This window comes from Salmo salar, chromosome 05, assembly GCF_965601325.2.
Source record: "Salmo salar chromosome 05, fSalSal1, whole genome shotgun sequence".
Classification (NCBI taxonomy): Eukaryota; Metazoa; Chordata; class Actinopteri; order Salmoniformes; family Salmonidae; genus Salmo; species Salmo salar.
In genome coordinates this window covers 54,979,876-55,002,328 of record NC_138295.1, presented here as the reverse complement: position 1 = coordinate 55,002,328, position 22,453 = coordinate 54,979,876, and the positions used below count along the sequence as shown (strand labels likewise).

Genomic DNA, 22,453 nt, shown 5'->3' with positions numbered 1-22,453 from the left:
CTGCGATACTTCGGCGATACTGGTTGAATCCAGCCCTTAATATGATATCTGAGTGAGAGTGACTAACAAAAACAATGTGGGCCCTCTGGAGGTCAGGGCACCTGGGGACGTGCCCTTCGTGCCCGGTCGGTAATTTGAACATGATTACTTCAAGTTTAGGTAGCTGGCTAGACTAACTATACTAATTTACCAATCTACATTTTATTTTATTGATATGGGCTAATTGAGTGACTGTCAGTGAGTGGCATATAACAAGAGGAAAACTGCTGATGCACCACGAAGTTTCGAAATTGCACCTTGTGAATTCTACTATAACTCTCAACAGCAAGTTGAGACCCCAATTATTATTAATTCTAATTCGAAAAAATTCCAGAGGTCCAGACCTCGGTGTCATTATATGTAGCTACAGCCTGGACCACATAAGGGTTTAGCCCTGACCTCAACAGAGAAAACCTCGCCAAGGCAAACCTGCTACCCTGTCTGCTTTTCCAGCACATTGTGTACTTCGAGGAGGTTTAAGACATGTTACAGAAGTTCTTGGCTGGTTCCCTCTACAAGCAATGCCTTCCTCCTCGCAACGTTAGCCTGGCCTCTTTATACATGGGTGTCCAGCACAGTCAGACTCCAGTACTAAGGCTTCTGGCTGCTAGGTTGGTCAAAAAGTCTAATGGATATAAGACATATCTACTGAGCACACACTGGTTGAATCTATGTTGTTTCAAGTTTTAATGTCACCTGCACAAGTACAGTGAAATGTCTTTCTTGCAAGCTGTAAACCCAACAATGCAGTAATCAATATAAATTACTGCATTGGTTCAATGTAATTTCAATGAAATTACGTTGAACCAATGTGGAATATATGTTGAATTGATGTCTGTGCCCAGTTGGTACACTGATAATTATATTTAGTTGGAGGGCCAGGTATTTATTTGGGGCTAGGGTCCTTTTTTCTGAATTTCCGCCTGACTGATGTGCCCAAAGTAAACTACCTGCTACTCGGACCCAGAAGCCAGGATATGCATATAATTGGTACCATTGGATATAAAACACTTTGAAGTTTGTAGAAATGTTAAAATAATGCATGAGACTATAACACAATTGATACGGTAGAAGACAATCCAAAGAAAAACCACCTGGATTTTATTCTTTGAGATCCCATGCTCTTCCAATGGAAAGCTATGGTTCCTATGCAATTCCAGCTCCCAGATTGAAATTCCTATGGCTTTTACTAGATGTCAACAGTCTTTGTTCAAGGTTTCAGGCTTGTTCAGAATTTTGAGTTTTAGTACAGGGAGTCAGAGTTGGAAATCAGTATGTGGGCACGCAACGAAGAGGACGCGCACTTGCTAATCTTTTATATTGAACATACTTCTTTCCGGTATGAAATACTATAGTTTAATTACATTTTAGGGTACCTGATGATTAAATAGTAACGTAGTTTGACTTGTTTTAACAAAGTTTAGCGGTAGCTTTATTGAATTCCTGCATGTTGAACTCAAATCGATGGCGCCAACTAAAAAAACTTTTGGGGATACAAAGAAGGATTTTATCTAACAAAACGACCATGCATGTTGTAGTTGGGACCCTTTGGATTGCAAATCAGAGGAAGATTTTCAAAAAGTAAGTGATTATTTAATCTCTATTTGTGATTTTATGAAGCCTGTGCTGGTTGAAAAAAAAAATACGTTGATGTGGGGCGCCGTCCTCAAACAATCGCATGGCATGCTTTCGCTGTAAAGCCTATTGTAAATCAGACAATGCAGTTAGATTAACAAGAATTTAAGCTTTTAACCGATATAAGACACTTGTATGTACCTAGATGTTTAATATCCAGAATTTTTAAGATGATTTATTTGAATTGCGCGCCCTCCAATTTCACCGGAAATTGTCGACAGGTGTCCCGCTGACGGGACGCCTAGCCCTAAGAAGTTTTAATAACCTGTGCAGCTAAAGCCCAAGAGAATCAAACTGGATAATGATCATACCCAAGATACATACGCAGATTGTGTTATTCATCAATGTTCAACATGATTCTGTTGGCAATCAAATATCCTTTTGTCCTGTGTTTTATTTCAGACAATAAAATAAGACTTTATTTCATTTAGATAGACCACTGGGTTTTGCCAAAACATTTAGCAAACAAGTTTTCAAGATACTGTATTATACAAATCATATCTATTTAACATTTCAAGGCACACATGGGAGCAATTGATTAAAAATAACAATTCACTATGAGTGACCTTACAATCCATTGTAATTAAATGGTTCAACTGAGGTTTTTCAGTTGTTAAATTTCAGCCCTCGACAATCTTTATATTGTACAGTATATTCAAAATACATAGTCCAGGGACATTTTAAGAAAGAGCATTGTTTGTCTAAAAGACATTAAGTGGAACAGAAACAACCACAAGGCCTTTTGAGTTTCACACTTTAATTACTTAATTTCCCCTAGTGTAATTGGTTCTGAAAATAGCCTAAAACTGTGTCCTTAAACTGAGCAAACTGAGCAGTCCAATTCCAAAATGACTTGACATCAGGTGAAAAATGGTCCCACCAAATCTATTTCTATTTTCTTACTTAGGCAAAACTATTTCCTCACAGAAGGTTCCAAGACCACTCTAAAGCATTGAGGATAATTTCCTAATATAATGACAAACAGCTCACGGCGCTGTCCCGCTGTAAACTCACCAGTGTTGAGGGAAACATGGCCCCATAGCAAACAAAAGAAACTGACCTCTCATTGCAAAATACTTGGTCCCTACTCCCTACTCCCTACAGTATCTCTGGCTATTTGTCAATGGCTGTATTAGTCCTTCCGAGTAAGGGCAATACTTTTTTTGTTTTTCGAAGGGCAATACTTTATTCAGGCATCTCTCTACACTGTAGACTCCAATTATGATACATGTTCCCATTCACATGCCTAAATCACAAAGCAGCTGAACTGGTCTCAAAGGTGCCTTGTGGTATAACTCCATTATGGCAGTGGTAGTAGGTGACAAATGTTGATGGGGGAAATACATTCACACAGCACACCACTATCACATAGTGTTAGAGTCAAGACTTACACTTCAGGGGCCTGTTCAGAGGGATGTCACGTTACGGAATGTTCAGATAGAAACTTATCGTGCAGAACAGATATGTTTGTCTTTCAGGTAGAATAGTGAATTGTGTCAGTTCTATTCATTATATTTCTATCTGCAACATTCAGAAGATTTCACATCACTGAATACACCCCAGATCGAAGTAGCACGCCACTTGTGACCTGTCTGTATACAACAGCATGAGTGACACCCCTCATGGGAATCTGTCTTTGGCGGGTGTGGACCACAGTGTACCCCCTGATTCCATAGCACCATAGTTCTATATAGTATCTCCATTCAGTGGCCCCGTAGTACTGGACGTTAGTAGTAGTGCACCCGACCTATAGTGCCTGTTCCTGAACCCAGGATATCAGGCTGCCCATTCCTCCAGATCTCCCGTATGATTCGCTCCCTCTCCTCCAATCGCTGTGCCCGCTCTAGCTCCTCGGCCGACGTGAACACGTTAACGCTCAGTGTCCCGTCCGATTGGCTGTGGTTGTGGTGGTTGCCAATGGGAATCTCTGTGGTGGGCAGGGGGGCAGGTGCTTCGACGTCACCCTCCTCTTCCTCATCCTCATCCTCGCTATCTTCATCACATTCATCCTCACTGAAGTCCTTTAAGTGTTTCTTCTCGGGCGTGGAGGCCGGGATGTTGGTGCGGGGCTTGCAGGAGATCCGGATGACGAGGAGGCAGAGGGTGAGAACCAGGCCGAAACAAACCCCGATCACAAAGTACAGCCCAAAGCTCTCTGGGTTCTCTACAGGACAGAAAAAGATAATTGGTAAATTCACCTAGTATTAGAAAACCCCACAATATGTCAAAAAGGTATTGTGCTAGTAGCCTAAATCAATATTGTTATGACTGGCACATTGGTGATTTTGTTTCATTGATTACTTTTGTGGTACTTTAAAAGCAATGTGAGAACTGCTGATGTTAAAGTGATTGATTGATTGATTGACCTTTGATGTGTGCGTAGGCAGCTATGCTGTTGCTCAGGAGGTCCATCTCTTTCCTCTTTGCGTCCATGCTGACGATATGTCCAGTAGCCTTTGCTTACACCTAGAACAAATAAACACAACCCACTGCATCAGAATTCCTTGCGATCTCAACTTCATTGCCATGCATGCAATGCCAAGTACTGTATGCATTAATGTATGCATGAATTCAGTTATTCCCACCGTGTACCACAGAAAGTTCCACAACAAACAAACTGACACAACGAGACTTGGCCAAAAGACACATTTGGCCAAAAGACACACGCTACCCTCATGCTACCCTCATGCACTACACCGAAACACTTCTGCTACCACAAACCCCCATAATTCCCCTCCCCTTTAAAATGTAGTTAAAGTGTTTAACGAGTGCCTCTAGTGCCACACTAGATGTTTTCTTGTTTGCTATCGCGCCAAACGCACTGACCACAGACTTTCTCCATCGGGACATTTTCTCAAGAGTGGTGTTACAAGTTTATCAACTTTCAAAGCAGAATTACTTTCACATTGTTCCTCAACTGTAGTGTATGATATACTACATTTTGCTACATAAGAACGAATTGAGCCGGTCGGGCACATATGTCTTTGGGTGGGTGAGGACCAGTCCTACTGGTCCAGCTGTGGCAAACAAAAACTCCACTTATTCGTCCTCAAATACCAACAGCGCAAACTGGGATCATGACGCGTTTGGAACATGGTCCTGCCTGTGAGCCGTGACAGGCCTCTACAGTGAGGGACCAGGGGTCAACTCTCTTCTCAGAAGCCAATGAACAGCACTTCCTCCAACGAGCGTCCCGGATCAATGGGAGCAAGGCCCAAAGCCCTCTGTGTTGTTTTTACAGTACCTGTTTTGTTCACCCTTTCAATTTCCCTGACTGACACAAATGGGTGAAAACCTGGAAGACCTGTGTTGTTGCTATTGTTTAACTATGTATTTTAGTCACACTTTTACTGACCCTGACTGAAACAGAGTCACTGGGTTTAATTTTTTTTTATCTTGTTCTGAAGGCAGCTCTGCCTGGAGAGCAGAACCAAATGTGAATGATTGAGTTTAGACAAGTAATTTAATTGGTTTAAGTTAAGTTTTGGCCACTGGGCTTATCCCTGGTGACGCTTTCTGGTCGTCTGAGTCTTTTCCTCAGCGTTTCCTGTCGCTCTGTTTGGCTCCATTGTGTTCCTGCAGGCCCTCGATGGCCCGGTCATTACTCCCTCACCTCAGACTCCCCAGGAAGTCTCAAGTTTCCCTCACAGAGAACCTTGCGGCACCACGCCTCACCACACAACAAAAGTATGACGCCTGGTCCTGCTTCTTTTCCTATGTGGTCTGTTTTTATTTTCTGTCAATTACATAGGCGAGCCCCTATGCTACCACTGTGCTTTGAGAGAGAGAGAGAGAGAGAGAGAGACTGTTTCCAATCAGAGTGAGAGGCTGGGTGGATTTGCCCATATGGAACACTCTATCCACAGGGTCCTGCTGGGTCTCTCCTGCATTTCCTGTGCAACCCCCTCTCTTCAACCTCAACCCTTGTCATAGCCCTTTCCTGCTGACTCTGCCCTTTTCTCGTCCGCTCCACTATTGTTCTCCCCCCCGACCCGCCTTGATGACATCCTCACATGGTACATGGAAGGCACATGGCACAGGAAAACCAAGATGTGATATATAGTGACACAGGGGTCCAGCCAATACGAGTATCCCTGAACCCTTCGATGTGTTAGCATGTTAGCATTAGCCTCCGATCCCTTTCATTCTACACGTGTTCTGTGTTATGGCTCCCAGGGGAGCAAACATGTTGTTCAAGTAGGAAAAGATGGCTGACTCTAGCACAGTCACATACAGTACTAACCCGTGGAATTGCTCACAACAAGCTAAGTCATAGCACATGGCATGATATTCTCATAGCCTACAGATCATTGACATAAAAAATGGCACAGGTCACCTGTTTTTGTTCTGTCACCTCAAATTTGTTGGCTTATCTCTTCAGTCTATGGATTTTACACTAATGTGAATCCCGATGATATTATACTGTTGTTATCACGCTCATTTGTTAATGCAGCAAGGATAGAAAAATGCAACAAAAACATTGGTCAACCATATGAATTGCACATGCCTGACTCTTTAAAAAAAGCGCAATACTCTTTCTCTTGCTCTAAGATATAAAGATAGGCAATAAGAAGCACAGACAGATGTACACCTTGTATTGTATCATAAACCTTACCATAAAATGAAGCTGTAGAGGTAACTATTCAGTCCCAGCTCATGATGGAAGTGGAGAGGTTTGCTGAATGATTGAGCTACCCTCTCTCTCTGTCTCTCTGGATCTATGCCCGTGCCCTTCGCTCCTCAGGCCGAACAGTTCATTTGGCCGCCCTGAGACAAGAGCAAACACGCAGACACTCACACAGCCGTCAGCCTACATCAGATCCAAACTCACTGAGGCGTTTGCAATGCAAACAATGACAGGCCTTTTGCTGTTGCTGAGGGATACACAGTCCGGCAGCAGACAAAATACAGGCTTAGCTTTCAGTAGTACAAAAGTTCATATTTCGATACGCATACATATACAGTGCATACTGTATAAATACAGTTTACATACGCATATGTTCAAAAGGCATGTAAGTAACTATGATGAAAAGGCATGTAAGAAAATATATTATAAACGTTAAACACTGAAACACTGCACTTGTTCATGTATGGAGACTACACAACAATAAATGATGTGCAAAGAAGAAAGAGGCATTTTTTGGTGGGGGATTTTTCCATGGTGTTTGTAATCAAACATGACAAAGATTGAATTCTCTCTGGGTTTTTGTGTGTACTCCTAAGCACTGATATGTTTGAAGTAAAGTCAAAGCTGCTTACAATAAATAAAAGTATATAAAATATCTCTGATAAAGCCACAGGCTGATGTTTTCCTGGAAACAGTTTAACACATAAACTTAAGTCTCATCCCATCTCTGACACATCAAACCACTGTAATATCCTCAGAGCACTTTGTCTCCAAGAAGTAGAAATCCTAGTCTATAAACCCGACAGCCACAGTATATCTCACAGAATATGAGCAGCTCTTTAAATGCCAGGTGGGGAAAGAGGACCGTGAAAAACATTCAAACGTTTTTCACAAACCCTTTTTGTGTTGTGAGGAAAAAGCCCAGTGCCAGTTTGAGTTGGTTTAGCAGGGCCTCTTTGCTTTCCAGTGCAGATTCTGATCTTGCTGACTCTTGCCAGACCCTATGTACACTAATGCTGGACCGAGAGAGTGTTCGGGGCTAGCAGGGACACAGGGAACAGTCGCCATGACAGCATCTCTCCACTCCAGGCCACCGAGTCATATGGTCAGTCAGTCCCCTGTGAGCCTTTTGTTTTGGACCACAGAAGCAGGTTCCATCCGCACACTCTTCCTGTTTTTACTTCCTTCCTTTTCAATTACTACAACTTGTGTTTGAACAGACAAGGTCATCTTTCCCCCAGCAAATCATTCATGTAGCCTGGTCCCAGATCGGTTTGTGTTGTATGTATAGCCAACTACAATCATTGTAATTGCCAAACAAAAACAGATCTCGGACCAGGCCACCTTGGCCTAATTCTTGCTGAGCTATTTGAAACAATTCATCATCTAGGCAAAGCAGTCAGTATGCGCATAGGATACTGTCTAAAGAGCTTAGGCTTTCCAATGCAATATTATGCTTTGGTCTCAAGGGTAATAAAGTGTAAGGTCCGAGCGACTTCACCAGTTTTCCAAGGTCATGGCTAAGGATTGGACTGCTAACTGGGCCTAACTGCTCTTTTCTCACAGTGGAATGCACCAGAATGAAATTCGTCAGAACTCAGGCATCTGAGAAGGGTGGTTAAAGACAACCGGAGACTCGTTTAAAGCCAATCTCAACAATAATTAACCTGGGTCTGTTGTTTTGTTTTTGTTTTGCCCCGAGGAAGAAATTATGAACAGACGTGCTCTCCACCTCCCTCAATCCCATGACTCAACTTTCAGTCATGTTCTCCAAGTGACTTAATTTTCTATTCAATAGCAGATGTTGCCATGCCCCTTGACTGCTGGAGAGAAAAACACGGTTCACATATGTTTCAGTGTTTCTGCAGTTTTGGGGACCATGAATGTGTGCTGAAAATGTTCAAATGCTAACTGGATCATTATGCCACTACAAAAAAAATTGACATAGAACCAAACAGGGTTTTCCTACACTGACATTACCATAAAACACCCTTTATGGTACTATAACCTTTTTTGGAAAATAAATAGAGGCACACTCCAAGCTAATGTTGTGTGAGAAGGCTTCAGCTTTGAAGGCCTCACTCATAGATTACATCACCTCGCATGTTACCAAATAATGCCTGTCATTCATTCCTAACTGACCACATATCCTCAGGTCAAACAATTTGAACACACAATCCACTTCCTGTGTCCTCACTCACATGGTGGGCATCATCAGTCAACCAATGACTTCACATTTAAGCCAATCAGTTTGTACTTAAGAGTGTAAGAAAAGTGTATCTTGACACCACGTCAAGATACAAAAACAATGAAAAGTTCATCCAAGTCTCAAATAACTGTAAGGCCTAAGCACAAATAGTGCCGAGACTGACGCTGAGGTAAACAACATGTGGTGTTGTGAGGCCTGGGAAGAGTTCATTCTCTATTTCTGACTGACAATTGTTTGCTTTGGTTGGGAGGACAGAGAAACCAAATTAAGGAAAACCCTGTCCGTTAAATTGTGTGATATTTTTGTTCTTATCATCTTGGAGAAGAGCACAATAGCTTTTCCTTTCCTACCAAGTTTTCCCCCCATACATCCGGTTGTACTGTCAGTCCGGAACCTAGTCCAGACAAATGCCCTCTACTCCCACTCCTTAAACGGCAGCCCCGCCACTTGGTTTGCTATAAAGCTGGGTCAAAGAAATGTAAACAATGTGAATTCATAGACAAAGGTATGGTAACAATGACTGACTGTCCACGAAGTCAACATGATAGTTTTAAAGTGGACCTTTAAAGTGAAGGATAACATTGTCTGATTGTCTGAGCTAATCATGCTGTTATTGTCTTGTGGGGAGAAGCTGATTATGCCGTCTCTCTAGATAAAGATAGTTCCTAAATGATTGACCAGCCACATAGTGACAGGGACCAACCTCAGAGGCAAGAGTTTTCGCTCCTATTACCAAACAGAAGCCCTTTTCCCCAGATACGTGTACACTATAAACCATTCATAAAGTATCTAACGATAGTACTCCTCTGCCACATCTGAGAAATCACATTAACAACCCATGAGTAGGAATTTATCCAGGGAGTGAAGCCATAATTGAATAACAATGAGAAAATGCATGAAAAAATACAAATCCCACAAGGGAGCAAGTACACCTGTTTCCTCATGATAATGACACACTTTGAACCACAGAGGGAAAGGGATATTTTTGATACCTAGAATTTCTGTGCTCCCGCAATATTTCCCTGGCACAATGGATGCTCTTTCTGTGGTTTGCCTGGCATAGGTCTTCAGTGAGTTGAAAAGCCCAGATTTGAATTTAATCACATTTTGTTGTTTTTATACACAGGTATAGCCTATTATACAACAACTCTGGCATGGGAGATCAGAGACATAGCTGGTGTCACTTTGAGTTTGAGTGTAAAGTGAGGACAATTTTATAGCATTCATCAACTTTGCCCCTGACAATGTTAATTAAAAAGATCCTTGTTTCTTTGATTTTTATTTCTGCTACTGAGAGAGAAAATCTGTCTGGGATTAATGATCCATGGGATCAAATGGACCACTAAGGAATAATTTATTCATTGTTTTGAGCACATGGAGGCAGTTCTAAGCTCAGTATACTCCACTTGACATTTGCAACGTGAATAAATACTGTATGCTAGAATTGTGCGGCCTGTAGAGCTACTGCTTTGATTTACTTGTTTTCCATTTTTCTCAGAAAGCCATGATGTGAGATTCTGTAAGTAGCAGAAAAGCAGGTTAATGGCTATTCCCTAGATGCTCATAAACTGAAGTTGTATCACAGCAATATCTACTGGATGTTTTTTTCCATACCTTTCCTATTTTAACAGATTTCTGTAAAAGAGTTTACCATGTGGCTTCAATCACGGCAGTGTATGGTCTCCCAGGCTTTCTCTAGCCTAAACCCAGCCAACCAAGATCACCTGACCACCAACCAAGGCAGGACAGCATCCAAATCCAGAAAAGCCTGAACTTCAAGTTCAAGCTCCCTCTGGGATTTGACTAGATGGGATACAGCTTTTGTCATTTAGATTTTTTTTGTAGCAGGTTAGGAGAACATACGCAGCAGGTTAGGAGAATATACGTAGCAGGTTAGGATATGTATGTTAAGGTTAAGAAAAGGGTTAGGGTTAGGTAAAATGCCCCCCCCCCCCCCAAAAAAAGTTTGATGTTAATTTGACAGAAGCTTCTAGCCGTATCCCTTCTAGCCGTGACCCTCTCCCTGAGACAGACAGGCTGAGGTGCAGGCAGTAATGTTCCACCCAATAAACACGGACACTTTTCCTAAGAGCTAGGGCTCTGTTCGCCGGGGCCTGCAAAAGCATTCAGAGGGTAGGCATCTGGTGAAGGCATTTTCTGTCCAGCGCGGCTGGTCTTTCTTGACGACAGTAAAGGGTTGTAAGGGCATTTCAGAGAAAAGAGAGTGTCTTCCTTTCTTGTTTTCTCTTGACATGGGATCTTGGGGATCAAGCTGTGCTAAGTGTTGGTGCTGTTTTCCATTGCACCGTGCCCTGGCCATGGGCTCGTACTGTGGGGGGAATTATTTCAGTTTGAGCCCAGTCAGACATGTGTTTACCATCAGGCCCAGTGACACCGAGCACAAGGTAGAGCTGACCCCAAAGATGTCTGCCAGCTGAGAGTATGGGGAGCTCCACTGAGCTGAGACTCAAACGTAGAAAATCTACTTTTCGTTTTCTCCTCCCGAACAGCGAGCAGGATTGCCACCCAGTGAAGGCGGTTTCCAAACATTAGCCTTGGATTAACTTTCTCTGGGTTATAAGTGAGCCATTTTAAACTGCCCACCAGGCAAACTGGGAGAATCAACCATTTTTGTAGATATTTTTTCACCCAACTTTTAACCAAAATGCACTTACATGGCTCAAAGATTGTTTTGATTTCACTTTCAATTCACACTCATTGACAACGCAATCAAATATAAATCAAAACTTGACGTTGTACCGACATTTGTGCACAGTGGGTGGACAGTTTTGATAAGTTGTTGAATTTGACTTTAGTCTCACTTAACAGCTTTTTAACACTGTAGCTTTCAAGGACCAGAACTTTCTTCTCAGCCAAGGCATTACTAAACATTCTGATCTAATTCACAGGGCAAGTACTCAATAAGGAAGTTATTTTGGTTTCTTTATGTCATACTTCTCTACGTGAGGCCATGATTTCATTTAAATGGAGAGTGTCATCTTTAACTCCACTCCAACTTGGTTCAGCAGAGAAGCCTCTATGCTTTTCAGTGCGAATGTAACTGCAATCCGTGACAAACCGAAGCAGGCATTTTAGTGACATAAGAAATTATCTAGAGAGCAATCTTTTTACCCCGTGAGGATTGGGCTGGTGGGGGTATGGGGAGTAATGGAGATACGGGCCCATGGGGGTGGAGGTTATTAGTGGCCAGATGTGGGGTTGAGGGGTTTGATATTAGACAGAGACAAAGTGCTGCTCTCCTATGGAAATCCAGAAGAGAAAACACATGCTCTATCACCATATCAACTTTATCATACGTGCTCCAACGCAATCCAGCTCATGCATGTTAACATTAGAAGCCTACTCCCTAAGTTTGCTTTATTCACTGCTTTAGCACACTCTGCCAACCCGGATGTCCTAGTCATGTCTGAATCCTGGCTTAGGAAGGCCACCAAAAACCCTGAAATTTCCATACCTAACTAGAACATTTTCCGACAAGATAGAACTGCCAAAGGGGGCGGAGTTGCAATCTACTGCAGAGATAGCCTGCAGAGTTCTGTCTTACTATTCAGGTCTGTGCCCAAACAATTTGAGCTTCTACTTTTAAAATCCACCTTTCCAGAAACAAGTCTCTCACTGTTGCCGCTTGCTGTAGACCACCTTCTGCCCCTAGCTGTGCCCTGGACACCATATGTGAATTGATTGCCCCCCATCTATCTTCATAGCTCGTGCTGTTAGGTGACCTAAACTGGAACCTGCTTAACACCCCGGCCATCCTACAATCTAAGATTGATGCCCTCAATCTCACAAACATTATCAATGAAACTACCAGGTACAACCCCAAATCTGTAAACAAAGGCACCCTCATAGATATCATCCTAACCAACCTACCCTCCAAATACACCTCTGCTGTCTTCAACCAGGATCTCGGCGATCACTGCCTCATTGCTTGCGTCCGTAATGGGTCTGCGGTCAAACAACCACCCCGCATCACAGTCAAACACTCCCTAAAACACTTCAGCGAGCAGGCCTTTCTAATTGACCTGGCCAGGGTATCCTGGAAGGATATTGACCTCATCCCATCAGTAGAAGATGCCTGGTTATTCTTTAAAAGTGCTTTCCTCACAATCTTAAATAAGCATGCCCCATTCAAAAAAAATTGAACCAGGTAAAGATATAGCCCTTGGTTCACTCCAGACCTGACCACCCTTGACCAGCACAAAAACATTCTGTGGCGTACTGCATTAGAATCGAATAGCCCCCACGATATGCAACTTTTCAGGGAAGTTAGGAACCAATATACACAGGCAGTTAGGAAAGCAAAGGCTAGCTTTTTCAATCAGAAATTTGCATCCTGCAGCACAAACTTGAAAAAGTTCTGGGTCCCTTTAAAGTCCATGGAGAACAAGAGCACCTCCTCCCGGCTGCCCACTGCACTGAGGCTAGAAAACACTGTCACCACCGATAAATCCACGATAATTGAGAATTTCAATAAGCATTTTTCTACGGCTGGCCATGCCTTCCACCTGGCCACCCCTACCCTGGTCAACAGCCCTGCACCCCCCACAGCAACTTGCCCAAGCCTCCCCATTTCTCCTTCACCCAAATCCAGATAGCTGATGTTCTGAAAGAGCTGCAAAATCGGGACCCCTACAAATCAGCAGGACTAGACAATCTGGACCCTCTCTTTCTAAAATGATCAGCCGAAATTGTTGCAACCCCTATTACTAGCTTGTCCCTCTCTTGTCCCTCTCTTTCGTTTCGTCTGAGATCCCCAAAGATTGGAAAGCTGCCCCGGTCATCCCCCTCTTCAATGGGGGAGACACTCTAGATCCAAACTGCTACAGACCTATATCTATCCTACCCTGCCTTTCTAAGGTCTTCGAAAGCCAAGTTATCAACAGATCACCAACCATTTTGAATCCCACCGTACCTTCTCCGCTATGCAATCTGGTTTTCGAGCTGATCAGGGGTGCACCTCAGCCACGCTCAAGGTCCTAAACGATATCATAACCTCCATCGATAAGAGACAATACTGTGCAGCTGTATTCATAGACCTGGCCAAGGCTTGACTCTGTCAATCACCACATTCTTATCGGCAGACTCAACAGCCTTGGTTTCTCAAATGACTGCCTTGCCTGGTTTACCAACTACTTCTCAGACATAATTCAGTGTGTCAAATCGGAGGGCCTGTTGTCCGGACCTCTGGCAGTCTCTATGGGGGTGCCCCAGGGTTCAATTCTCGGGCTGACTCTCTTCTCTGTAAACATCAATGATGTCGCTCTTGCTGCTGGTGATTCTCTGATCCACCTCTACACAGATGACACCATTCTGTATACTTCTGGCCCTTCTTTGGACACTGTGTTAACTAACCTCCAGACAAGCTTCAATGCCATACAACTCTCCTTCTGTGGCCTCCAACTGCTCTTAAATGCAAGTAAAACTAAATGCATGCTCTTCAACCGATCACTACCAGCACCTGCCCGCCCGCCCATCAAGCATCACTACTTTGGACGGTTCTGACTTAGAATATGTGGACTTCTACAAATACCTAGGTGTCTAGTTAGACTGTAAACTCTCCTTCCAGACTGACATTAAGCATCTCCAATCCAAAATTAAATCTAGAATTGTCTTCCTATTTCGCAACAAAGCATCCTTCACTCATGCTGCCAAACATACCCTCGTAAAACTGACTATCCTACCGATCCTTGACTTTGGCAATGTCATTTACAAAATAGCCTCCAACACTCTACTCAGCAAATTGGATGCAGTCTTTCACAGTGCCATCCGTTTTGTCACCAAAGCCCCATATACTACCCACCACTGCGACCTGTATGCTCTCGTTGGCTGGCACTCGCTTCATATTCATCGCCAAACCCACTGGCTCCAGGTCATCTATAAGTCTTTGCTAGGTAAAGCCCCGCTTTATCTCAGCTCACTGGTCACCATAGCAGCACCCACCCGTAGCATGCACTCCAGCAGGTATATTTCACTTGTCACCCCGAAAGCCAATCCCTCCTTTGGCCGCCTTTCCTTCCAGTTCTCTGCTGCCAATGACTGGAACGAATTGCAAAAATCACTGAAGCTGGAGACTCAAATCTCCCTCACTAACTTTAAGCACCAGCTGTCAGAGCAGCTCACAGATCACTGCACCTGTACACAGCCCATCTGTAAATAGCCCATCCAACTACCTCATCCACATTCTGTTATTTTTTTGCTCCTTTGCACCCCAGTATCTCTACTTGCACATTCATCTTCTGCACATCTATAACTCCAGTCTCTATCACGCCAGTGTTTAATTGCTAAATTGTAGTTATTTCGCCACTATATTCTATTTATTGCCTCACCTCCCTTATCTTACCTCATTTGCACACACTGTATATAGACTTTTTTTCTATTTTGTTATTGACTGTATGTTTTGTTTATTCCACGTGTATCTCTGTGTTGTTGTTTGTGTCGTACTGCTTTGCTTTATCTTGGCAAGGTTGCAGTTTGAAATGAGAACTTGTTCTCAACTAGCCTACCTGGTTAAATAAAGGTGAAATTAATTACAAAAAAAATAAAAATACTGTACATACAGGGCCCAGGACATTGATGCTCAGAATTGGAACTTATTCAATGAGTTTGTGTGTGTGTGCGAGAGAGTGTAAGTGTGTGTGTGTGTGTGCGGGAATGTGTGTGTGAGACAGAGCGTGATGGTGTGTGTCCGTGCATACACCCATATGTGTGTTAATTTTTGCCTCCTCATATGCACTCATATGCACTTAAAGCACAGTAACCCTCAGGTGATCCCCAACATCAAGCTCCAAAAATAGAGTTGTGATCTCTGATCGATCTGGGCCAGCATGTACCATCCGACCACCACCACACACTGCATTCATTACACAAAACTTGTGATTACCCTATGACACAAAATGTGTTAACCCTTTCCATGAGTGGCTGGGCAGAGTTAACCATGTCCTGTCCACAAACATGTATAGCTGGTTTCGTGGACATAAATTAAGCCTAGTCTTCTGGGAAAGTGACACGTGGTGTCATTTTTAGTCTGTATGGCATGAATTCTTTAGTTCGTCAGGGTACAGTTTTGTCAGAGCTGGACAAACGACTTGTTTGGTGTAGACCATAAATATTTGATGACCGACCTTAAACTATAATTCAATCATAAGATTGAGCTTCTGAGTCAAGTGTCTCTTATTTAATGTGCAATCAATGAATACTAGAGATACTTTACAAACGTCACTGTACCAGTTTCCAGAGGTGTGAACTCGAGTCACATGACTTGGACTCGAGTCACACTCGAGTCACAAATATGATGACTTGCAACTCGACTTTGACTTTACACCAGTGACTCGTGACTTGACTTGGACTTGAGCGTTATGACTCGATCTGACTTGATACCCTCCCCAAGCCCAAATATGAAAAATTATGCTATTAAAAAAGTGTGCAGCGCATTAACTCTTCATTTAACGGATTACCGTTTGAATCGGACAGCAGCCAATCAAATTGTGCCAGCTGAGAAAAAGTTGTGAGTGGCAGTGCAGAGGAATGTCGGCAGGTGAATTCAGATGGAGCCCTTGGAAAGAAGATACCCAAAATAATTATTTTCGGATATAAAGACGACGCTGTATCAACACTAAATGAATTGCAACTTGCAAAACATGCGGGAAGAAAATGACAGACGGAGGTGCAACAATTTCCAACTTTGTTCGACATTTGAAGCTGCATAAAGAACGGTAAGTCGTGGCTAATATAGCCGACAGCTATATATTTTATTAATTTAGTAGTGTATCTTGTAGGCCAACATAACGTTAAATCAATGAGCCTTCACAAAGTCAGTCAGTGCGGGAATGTAATCGTTGCAGCCAAGATTGAGCTACAACTGGCTAGGTAGCCTAAATCCTGCCTGATGTCACTGCTGTTCCTAAAACTATTGACATACGTTAGCCTACTGTAACCACACACAGAGAGAGAGTGTGTGTGTGTGTGTGTGTTAAGGTTGGGCGATTGTGTACAAGCCTACATCGTCCGATTGAGCCCCATAGTGATCCTCGATAGTCGATCACTATTGGGGGGGGGTCTTTCTCATGGCTACCCATGCATCTCCATGGAAATAATTTGGAAAGTAAAATTAATATATATATATATATATATATATATATATATATATATATATATATATATTTTTCAAGCATTCATGATTTGCGTAAATGTAATATACTCACTATTACTCTTGTTAAAAATATGAAATTGTATTACATTTGGTGAAGAGCACATTATGATTCGTTTCGGACTCGAAAACTCAAAGTTTAGGACTTGAGACTTGACTTGATACTTGACGGTCTTGACTTGAGACTTGACTCGGACTTGCCTGTCTTGACTTGGGACTTGACTTGGGACTTGAGTGCTAAGACTTGAGACTTACATGTGACGTGTAAAACAATGACTTGGTCCAAACCTCTGCCAGTTTCTGTGTGCTTAACCCTGTCATCTTGTTTTTATTCCTTTTTCACCATATGGTTTCTCTCTTCCCCCAGATTCCCATGTAAAGTTTAAACAAATTCAACCTTAAATGCAGGGCTCTTTATGTTCTTGGACATTCACATGTGTACAGAGATAGAGAGGCTTAGGCAAACCCGAGGGATTTAGCATGTCAAACATCCCCCTAAGTCTAAGGAGACCAGGGAGAAGCAGTCATTAGAAGGCATTGAGGCTTTATGAGACAGCAGTGGTTTTAGTTGGAGTCTTGCTAAACACAGCTTCAGAGATAAATCACTCATCAATCTATTATTTGTCAATGGCGAATCTGAATTGAATACAGTCTTGTTGGCTTTACATCTGATTAGACGAGGCAGTTCATAGCTTCTGAGTCTCTTTGAAAACCTGTTTCTAACATTTAATGGCTAGTGGTCTACAAAATATAATATACTGTACCTCCCACTTCATTTAGATAGCATGTCTCAAACTCTCTCTCATGTTACACAACAAAACAAAAATGATACCAACACAAATGTGAGAGTAATGTTTTACTCACCCTAAGAAGTTGTCAGATGTGAATTACTCTGTCAGTTTCTGCAAGGCAAGAACAGCAAGACCAAGGCAAAGGCTTAAATAGCAATACCAAGGCATCATTACAGGATTGTAGTGGTAATAAAGCAAATACACCACTCATCTTGATCCAGGGCTACAGTGGCTTACGAAAGTATTCATCCCCTTTGGTATTTTTCCTATTTTGTTGCCTTAACCTGGAAATAAAATAGATTTTTTGGGGGGGGTTTGTATCATTTGATTTACACAACATGCCTACCACTTGGAAGATGCTAAATATGTTTTATTGTGAAACAAATAAGACAAAAAACTGAAAACTTGAGCGTGCGTAACTATTCACCCCCCCAAAGTTAATACGTTGTAGAGCCACCTTTTGCAGCAACTACAGCTGCAAGTCTCTTGAGGCATGTCTCTATAAGCTTGGCACATCTAACCACTGGAATTTTTTCCCGTTCTTCAAGGCAAAACTGCTTCAGTTCCTTCAAGTTGGATGGGTTCCGCTGGTGTACAGCAATCTTTAAGTCATACCACAGATTCTCAATTGGATTGAGGTCTGGGCTTTGACAAGGCCATTCCAAGACACTTAGATCTTTCCCCTTAAACCACTCGAGTGTTGCTTTAGCAGTATGCTTAGGGTCATTGTCCTGCTGGAAGGTGAACCTCCGTCCCAGTCTCAAATCTCTGGAAGACTGAAACAGGTTTCCCTCAAGAATTTCCCTGTATTTAGCTCCATCCATCATTCCTTCAATTCTGACCAGTTTCTCAGTCCATGGTGGTGAAGCATGCTGCCACCACCATGCTTCACTGTGGTGATGGTGTTCTCAGGGTGATGAAAGGTGTTGGGTTTGCGCCATATATAGCGTTTTCCTTGACAGCCAAAAAGCTCAATTTTAGTCTCATCTGACCAGAGTACCTTCTTCCATATGTTTGGAGAGTCTCCCACATGCCTTTTGGCGAACACCAAATGTGTTTGCTTATTTTTTTCTTTAAGCAATGGCTTTTTTTCTGGCCACTCTTCTGTAAAACCCAGCTCTGTGGAGTGTATGGCTTAAAGTGGTCCTATGGACAGATCCTCCAATCTCCACTGTGGAGCTTTGCAGCTCCTTCAGGGTTATCTTTCGGTCTCTTTGTTGCTTCTCTGGTTAATGCCCTCCTTGCCTGGTTCGCGAGTGTTGGTGGGCGGCCCTCTCTTGGCAGGTTTGTTGTGGTGCTATATTCTTTCCATTGTTTAATAATGGATTTAATGGTGCTCCGTGGGATGTTCAAAGTTTCTGATATTTTTTTCATAACCCAACCCCGATCTGTACTACTTCACAACTTTGTCCCTGACCTGTTTGGAGAGCTCCTTGGTCTTCATGGTGTCGCTTGCTTGGTGGCGCCCCTTGCTTAATGGTGTTAAAGACTCTGGGGCCTTCAAGAACAGGTGTATGTATACTGAGATCATGTGACAGATCATGTGACACTTAGATTGCACACAGGTGGACTTTATTTAACTAATTATGTGACTTCTAAAGGTAATTGGTTGCACCAGATCTTATTTAAGGGCTTCATAACAAAGGAGGTAAATACATATGCACGCACCACTTTTCTGTATAAAGTAATTTTTTTCTTTTCACTTCACCAATTTGGACTATTTTGTGTATGTCCATTACATAAAATCCAAATAAAAATACATTTCAATTACAGGTTGTAATGCAACAAAATAGGAAAAACGCCAAGGGGGATGAATACTTTTGCAAGGCACTGTATGTGTGTCTGTGAAAGCACTCTGAAGTGTTCTGTTGTCTCTTGTGCAGCAGAGGGCCAGGCAAATGCTTTAGAGTTTAGACAAGCGTTTCAAGTCAAGGATTGACCTGTGACTCCTTAGAGGCCACAGATAAGGCAATAACCCCAGTGATAAAACATGGGGCAGTGAGATTGAGGAGAACAAGAGGATGGTGGGGAACATAGCTGGGAGAGGTCAGATACAAGTCAACTGTCCCAAAACACGCTTGAGGGTTTAAGGCATTCACACTTATCCTCTGTTATCTGTCACTTTATCAGATTGACACAGGGAGGGACAGCAAGCTGCCTGCCCACTTAGAAATGCTAATTAGAGGGGACCTCTGAGAATGACTATCTCCTACTGATAAGAGGAGCTGACCACAGCACTCCAGTAGAGACGGTGTGTGCATGTGTATGTGTGTGAGACAAAACCATTATCCCCCCCCCCCCCCCCACACACACATACGCACACACACAGGACCCCTATATGTTGATAAAACGGAGGGCTGCACATCAGTGAAGCATGACGCTCCCACCTCGGCTCCCCCTGATATCGTATTACGTTGTTGATGCGGCCCTCACCAAAATACAGAATGCGGCAGGATGTTTGTATTTATTGCGGCGAAAGTGAAGTCATTTATCACCGCAAGGTTAGCCACTGTGCAGCTAGCGGCATCAGCCCTGCTCTCTGGCACTGATCCATCAGATACATGTTGTGGCAGTGAGCTCTTAGCTCTTGTAAGAGCTCACGTTGAGACACTTGTTGAGACACTCAAAGGTGAGCATTGCTTCTCTTGAGGACACTCCAACAAGAACAGTATAGCTCCTATAAATGAGCTTGGATCACGTAAAGATATGAATATAGCTCCTGTTCCCGGAAGGAAGGAAACAAGCTACAACACACAGCGCTGGAACCTATAGCTGTGTGTTCTACTGAGTGTACTGACAGAAAGGGAACCTCTAGTCGTCATGAGAGTTTTAAAGAGTTTTTAAAGTGTTCCCAAACTCGTGCAACCACAAGAGTACTGCTTTGCAGAGTTCTGAAGGAACATAAACTGCAAAACATGAAACAGCAGACACTCATTGAAACCACACTGTACCTAGACACACACCACAGGTCGCACCCCCATAAAAATCAGTCAGTTTAAGCTAGAGATATCAATTTTGCATTGGATGCATCTCAATCCACTGCATCTGCCTATATCGCACTTCCACATCTGTGATGAAAGGTGAAAGAGCTAGAACGGTGTTTGTCATACCATGAGACATCACAACAATCAGTCTTCCCAAACTATTATGACTCCTCCATGAAAAGATGAGACTTTCACGAACACGATGGTGTTCTCCGTTTTGCTCTACGACCCCAATAAGCGTCTTAGGACTCGTCTGAAGTCGGTACAGCCGATCTGTCAACTTCTGTCTGTAGAGTCCGAACAGTTTGGGCTACACGCTAATATGATACCAGTTGATAAAATGAATGGAAGTATGTATATATGTGAAGACTGTTTAGTGCCAAAACTAAGGGTTAAATACATGCAAAAAATGATTTACAAATGTTTCCTGATCCTTCTTATATCTCTCAGATATAGGAGAGACATTTCAGAACAAACTTCCTTTCGATTTTTGGGGGGACTATCTGTTGTTCGATGTAGTGAATCTGTTATTCAACGCGTTTGTATGGGCTAATAGCAGGACGGCCCAAATAATTTTTCATAAATTTTTTTTAAACATATTTTTGGGGGATACTTCAAGGGGTCTTAAAATTCAAAATCAAATAGCAAAATTATCCTTGGTATGACCTTCTTAAAAAATTCCATATAGCTTAGTAGAACCCCCTCCCCCGGCTTAAAGCAGGGCTTAGACGCTTATGGGTTTTAAGGGAAACGCAAAAAGTTACAGCCTTTACATTGTAAATACAGTGATATAAATACCTCGTTGAGGTTCATATGTTATTGTACATACACAAACTGGGGTTGTCACACTCACCAAGTAAGTAGTACTGTCAAAGTGTCCTCTTAGGAAAGTTAATTCCTGTCAAGATAAGGTAAGGCTCGATGCTGGCCTCAGTCAAAACAGTCCACTTCTCGCCTCCAGGTTGGGAAAATCAACACAACAAGCAATCCTGACTTTGTCAATCTTGCCGATTCCCTGTGTGTGACTACTGCTGTTCTCCAGTCCTGGAGCGTGTAGAGAAACCTATGGGGAAGAGGTGGTAGCTTGCTCTGAATAACAGACTTTCCCTCTCCCTCACGGTCTCCACTCTCTCTGCCAGCAGCAGGAAAAGCTGTCATACAATCCCTCTCAGAAAGAGAGAGAAAAAAGGAGGAATGAGGAACTGCCAAAAATGACCAGGGTTTGGGAAAGAGGGAGGGAGGAAGGAAAGAGGGAGGGAGGGCGTATTGGGAGGGGAGTTCTTCCCCCTCGTCCCCTCTGTTAAGGAAACGGGCAGGAAAAGCACAACCCCCGACAAATGAAGGTTGATTTTCCACACTGAGTACAGAATGACAGAAAACACGAACAAAAACAAAACACGAGGCACGACAGTGATGGATTGTCGCTTACCTTTGGAGCTATTAATAATAACTGTGTATAAGAAACAAAACATACTGCATTGCAGCTTAAGCCTTTTTGATTTGAAGATGAATGGGAAAGTGGGACTTTTGGGGGGTAGGAGTAAACATGTAGTCTGAACAATATGACAACCCCCTCACAGTTGTGAGCCACACTCATATACATATGGCTATCAATATGATTTTAAAATCCATTATAGAGAAGAAAATGAACACTGAAGAGGTTTGACTGCATAATATGTGATATCTCTCTAGTAACTGTCCTTGCTGAATAACAAAATAATGCAAAACCACAAAGCCATGTAAGTATCCATAGTCTTCTGAACACTTTTGAAAAAAAGCCTACTTTTCAGGCTTAGCACTTGGCCATGACAGCATGACATGGCCATAAGTCCTACATTACGGACTCACAGCACATGCTCATCTTTTTTTGTAACCCAGACTTACTAGCAGGGAGGAAACCCCCAACCAACTGAAGAGAGTGAGCAGTAAATACACTAGACCACCAAGCAAAGCCTTGACCAGATTTAATTAAAGCCAGACGGAGTGGGTGGGCATGGAGAT

At 42.8% G+C, this 22,453-nt stretch overlaps 1 protein-coding gene across 4 annotated transcripts; it reads right to left on the bottom strand.

Moving 5' to 3' along the window:
• Positions 1-2,050: 2,050 nt before the first annotated feature.
• On the bottom strand, positions 2,051-21,651 carry eva1ba (eva-1 homolog Ba (C. elegans)). 4 transcript variants are annotated; one of them, XM_014200453.3, is made up of 5 exons: positions 21,306-21,650; positions 17,542-17,579; positions 6,290-6,441; positions 4,041-4,140; positions 2,051-3,838 (listed from the first exon to the last, which is right to left on the bottom strand). In XM_014200453.3, exons 4-5 carry the CDS (start codon positions 4,105-4,107, stop codon positions 3,402-3,404), a joined length of 504 nt encoding a protein of 167 aa, XP_014055928.1. In that variant the 5' UTR covers positions 4,108-4,140; positions 6,290-6,441; positions 17,542-17,579; positions 21,306-21,650; the 3' UTR covers positions 2,051-3,401. The 4 variants fall into 4 exon arrangements, with proteins under 4 accessions (XP_014055928.1, XP_014055930.1, XP_014055929.1 ...); XM_014200455.3 differs by lacking the exon at positions 6,290-6,441 and having other exon boundaries at positions 21,306-21,651; XM_014200454.3 differs by lacking the exon at positions 17,542-17,579.
• Positions 21,652-22,453: the final 802 nt, after the last annotated feature.

What these genes read in the sequence shown, in the direction of transcription:
- eva1ba (XM_014200455.3), bottom strand. Translation starts at nt 4,107, where the DNA reads ATGGACGCAAAGAGGAAAGAGATGGACCTCCTGAGCAACAGCATAGCT. An exon ending in TGCCTACGCACACATCAAAG is followed by an intron (nt 3,839 to 4,040) that starts GTCAATCAATCA and finishes TCTGTCCTGTAG; the next exon opens with AGAACCCAGAGAGCTTTGGG.